Source organism: Gymnodraco acuticeps, unplaced genomic scaffold, assembly GCF_902827175.1.
Source record: "Gymnodraco acuticeps unplaced genomic scaffold, fGymAcu1.1, whole genome shotgun sequence".
NCBI lineage: Eukaryota > Metazoa > Chordata > Actinopteri > Perciformes > Bathydraconidae > Gymnodraco > Gymnodraco acuticeps.
The window spans coordinates 2,313,713-2,317,288 of NW_022990047.1; the positions used below are offsets into that span (position 1 = coordinate 2,313,713).

Here is a 3,576-nt window from a genome sequence, read left to right on the forward strand (position 1 = left end):
TGTATGGATCAGGTGTTTGCTAAAGCGAGCACTTTTACTATAATAATAATAATAATAATAATAACATGTTATTAGGCCTATGTATTATATAAACCGTATTGGTACAATGAGCGACATCTAGTGACGGATTTTGCAACATTGATTTGATTTTTCTCATGGCAGTTAGACTAGAGACATTTATTTAAATTTTTAATCTGTGTGTCCATTTTATCCAATATTTCATTTGGTTTATATATTAGTCACTTTCTTATGAAATGCCAGGTTTTAGGCCTTGGTTTGAACATTCAATCCTGAAAAAATGTTTTCTTTAATCCTGACATGACTAGAGTAGATAGTAAGTAAGCAAGTAAATCTGTATAGGAACATGAGTTAAGGGATAGGAGAAAAGGTTATGGTATAATTACAGAGCCTGTCAATTTCTAAATTGAGGAAATCAATGTTAGTCTGTAACAGTGCAGCCATCTAATAATATTTACTATCTATTGTTAAAGATCAGAGGAAAATAACAGAATGAGAGGGGTAAATCCGGAATAAAAATAAAGAAGCAAAGAGATTGTCGAGCAGTGAGAAGGAAAAAAGCTTGGTGTGTCAAATAATTATATTGCCAGTATTTGTCGTTGTTGTGAAAAAGAAATCGCCCCTTGGATTTTTTAACAGCCCCCTCAGTCATTTCATCCTGGAGCCGGGCCTGATTAAAGCTAATATTTATTTATACAACTGTGACTACAATCTTTAGAAATCCAATTAATTATCCCTTCGACACTCTATACTCTTGATTTATCAGTCATTTTCATTTCACACCACTAAAAACTAAACAGTGTTTTTGTTTCAAATCTTTTAATACATGTTTTCAGGCTGATTCTCGAGCTTGAAACTGTTTTGTTTACTGCTGAGGGGCGCCCATGATCACTGGTCCAACAGAAACCACGACCTTTGACTGAGACTTGCTCTTGTCCGCAGCCGGAACGTCTCTCCCTACACACAGACATAAAAACAATGTCAGAATACAATACATATTTCACATGAGTTCTGCAGGTTATACATTCATCTCTTACTTTTTCTGAAGCATGATGGTTCACAGGAGTGACCCGCTCCACTAGTGCACACGGCTGTGCTGCAGTGAATGAACACCTGAACAAGAAAAATAGTGTTGGCAGAGCAATACAAAAATAAATAGTTGCAGCATTAAACACTAGATTTAACAATTACCTGTTCACTCAGGGGTTCCATTGAATTAGGGTTGACAAAGGTAAACATTTTGAGAATGAAACGCCTGAAGTGACTTGGACACTCTAGACCAGATGACGGCCCGACCGGAACCAGTTCGGACAGGTAGCGATCATCCCTGTATGGACACCTGGAGGAAAGAAAAATGATATCAAGAAGCAACAGTGAAATTAAATACAATAAAGACACCAGTCATTTGAGCCTGGTGATATAAGCTATCAACATTTTGTTGACCAAAAAGTAATTGCAGGATGGAAAATCCAAATATATTTTTGAAGTTGTTGAGAAACATATAGTGTGTTGTTGACCAGAGAGCACTGACACATTTATTTTTCAACTCTAAAATGTCCAATATTAAGAAATGTCTTTCAATGTTGCCTTCAAAATTCTATTAGTATCGATCGGACTATGGTATTCATAAGATTATATTCAGTTTTCTCAATGAGTAAACAGACGAACAGCATGGTAAACAAGGTGTAAATTGGTGTTTTAGTTACCCGTCTATCAGAATGTCCCACTGAGGCAGACTGTGAGGGTTAGGGCTTGTAGTTGTCCAACAGCGACCAAGAGTCAGGACGAGGTTGGGATCCGTTTTTTCCAGGAGTTGAACCTCCACATACACAGGGTCCCTCAGTACTTTGGTCACAGGATAGTCTGTGTTCGTGTAAAATGATGTATAGGCCACATCCACTGTGAGAGCAGAGACAGGTTAGTATGACAGCCAGTAACATAAAATGATCTACAAACAGGCTGCACACACTTACCTTCATTACAACCCTTTGTATTGCATTCGCCATTAGCCAACCTCAGGTGTACACTGATGGGTCCCTGGGCAGCGACTGGTAGGGGAGGGTTTACAATATCTAATACTTCTATAACCAAAGTCTCAACAGAAGTACCGATGTACCTGCACTGGAAAAGCAATCTAAAAGAGAAAACTGGCATTACTTTGCTTGGTCAGATCTTTTATTTTGACACTAAAAACGTATTGAAATAAGTACCACCTACTCATAGTGGCTGTCCCTGGTAATGGCTCCACGATCCCCAACTCCCACTTCAAATGAGGAAGACATCCTGTTCTCATAGATTATAACACCAGTCTCTTCCTATTAAAAGTAAATAGGATTACAGTGTTTGAAAACGATCTGTATTAGCTGAAAAGTAGAGAAAATCAGGCTTACCATAACAACAGAGCCACAGGTAGAAACAGGAAAGTTGTAGATGGCAAAGTCTGAATTAGAATCAACATGTGTACAGCCTTGCCCTTGTCCCAACAGTGAGATTGACTCGAGGTCAATGTTGGGCAGAGTGGCATCTTTGGCCACAACCACGATGAACTGGGCATCCTTGGTGCACTGGACAGTCACTGGTGGCACAAAAACAGGTATGGATCAAAGTTGTTTGTAAAAACAAAAAACAGAAAGATTAAACACTTTTTTTGTATCAACCATTTATGTCCAAGCATGACAGCCGTTTAGAATCCTCACCTGCCTTTCCATAGTAACACTGTCGTCGATCAAAGCAGCAGTTTATATCTTGACATCCAGCGGCAGAGATATCAGAACTTCCACATGGGATTCTCACGTTTTCTGCAACGACACAACTCTGTGCTACAGGCTGCTTTGCCACACTTGGTTTGTAAACTGTAGGTGTCTGCGGCACCTGCGTTTTCTGAACTTTTTGTAAAGCTGGTTGAACCTGCGGCATTGGATCAAACTGAAGGTTCCATGGTGGTGGTTGATTTTTAGGGATCCATTGTGGATGTTGATGTGGATGTGGAGGGCTCCATGGTCCATGTGGATGTGGAGAATGTCGATGATGAGAACCTCGAGAACGAGAACTTCGAGAATGAGAACCTCGAGAATGATGATGATGACGTCGATGATGGTGGGTCCGTGGAGAAAGGTCTTTTTCTTGAGCTTGGGATCTAACTGAGCATCCTAGCAATACTAGTGCCACTAAACAGGTGAAACTCCAGTGCTTCACCATGATTTCACAGCAATTTGACCTGGATAGTCCCCAAGAGTACTAAGCCTTGCTGCCACATTTATATGTGACTAGGTTTGATGTTTGAAAACCACTCCTCTGAGGCAAAATAACCTCCAATCATAGCTTCCTTTCTTTTCAAAAGCCAATCAAAAGCTTTAGGGGTGTATCATGTAATGTTTATTGTTTATTATTCGGATGGATGATTTGATAATGCTCTTGGAAACGTAACAAGATCAGTTGTGTGGGTGTTTTAAGGAGATAAAACATGTGTCCTTTCAAGTCAGGCCAGTTGACAGTTTGACATTTAAGTATCTATTGACAAGTCCAACATTTGGGTCACAAAAACCTTTTTAAAGGTCG

At 39.5% G+C, this 3,576-nt stretch overlaps 1 protein-coding gene across 1 annotated transcript; it reads right to left on the bottom strand.

The window, feature by feature from the left end:
• Positions 1-820: 820 nt before the first annotated feature.
• On the bottom strand, positions 821-3,260 carry LOC117545762 (zona pellucida sperm-binding protein 4-like). The gene is made up of 8 exons (XM_034215708.1): positions 2,715-3,260; positions 2,409-2,593; positions 2,236-2,333; positions 1,992-2,152; positions 1,725-1,917; positions 1,210-1,357; positions 1,056-1,131; positions 821-975 (listed from the first exon to the last, which is right to left on the bottom strand). Exons 1-8 carry the CDS (start codon positions 3,214-3,216, stop codon positions 884-886), a joined length of 1,455 nt encoding a protein of 484 aa, XP_034071599.1. The 5' UTR covers positions 3,217-3,260; the 3' UTR covers positions 821-883.
• Positions 3,261-3,576: the final 316 nt, after the last annotated feature.

What these genes read in the sequence shown, in the direction of transcription:
- LOC117545762 (XM_034215708.1), bottom strand. Translation starts at nt 3,216, where the DNA reads ATGGTGAAGCACTGGAGTTTCACCTGTTTAGTGGCACTAGTATTGCTA. An exon ending in TGGAACCCCTGAGTGAACAG is followed by an intron (nt 1,132 to 1,209) that starts GTAATTGTTAAA and finishes TTTCTTGTTCAG; the next exon opens with GTGTTCATTCACTGCAGCAC. An exon ending in ACCATCATGCTTCAGAAAAA is followed by an intron (nt 976 to 1,055) that starts GTAAGAGATGAA and finishes GTCTGTGTGTAG; the next exon opens with GGAGAGACGTTCCGGCTGCG.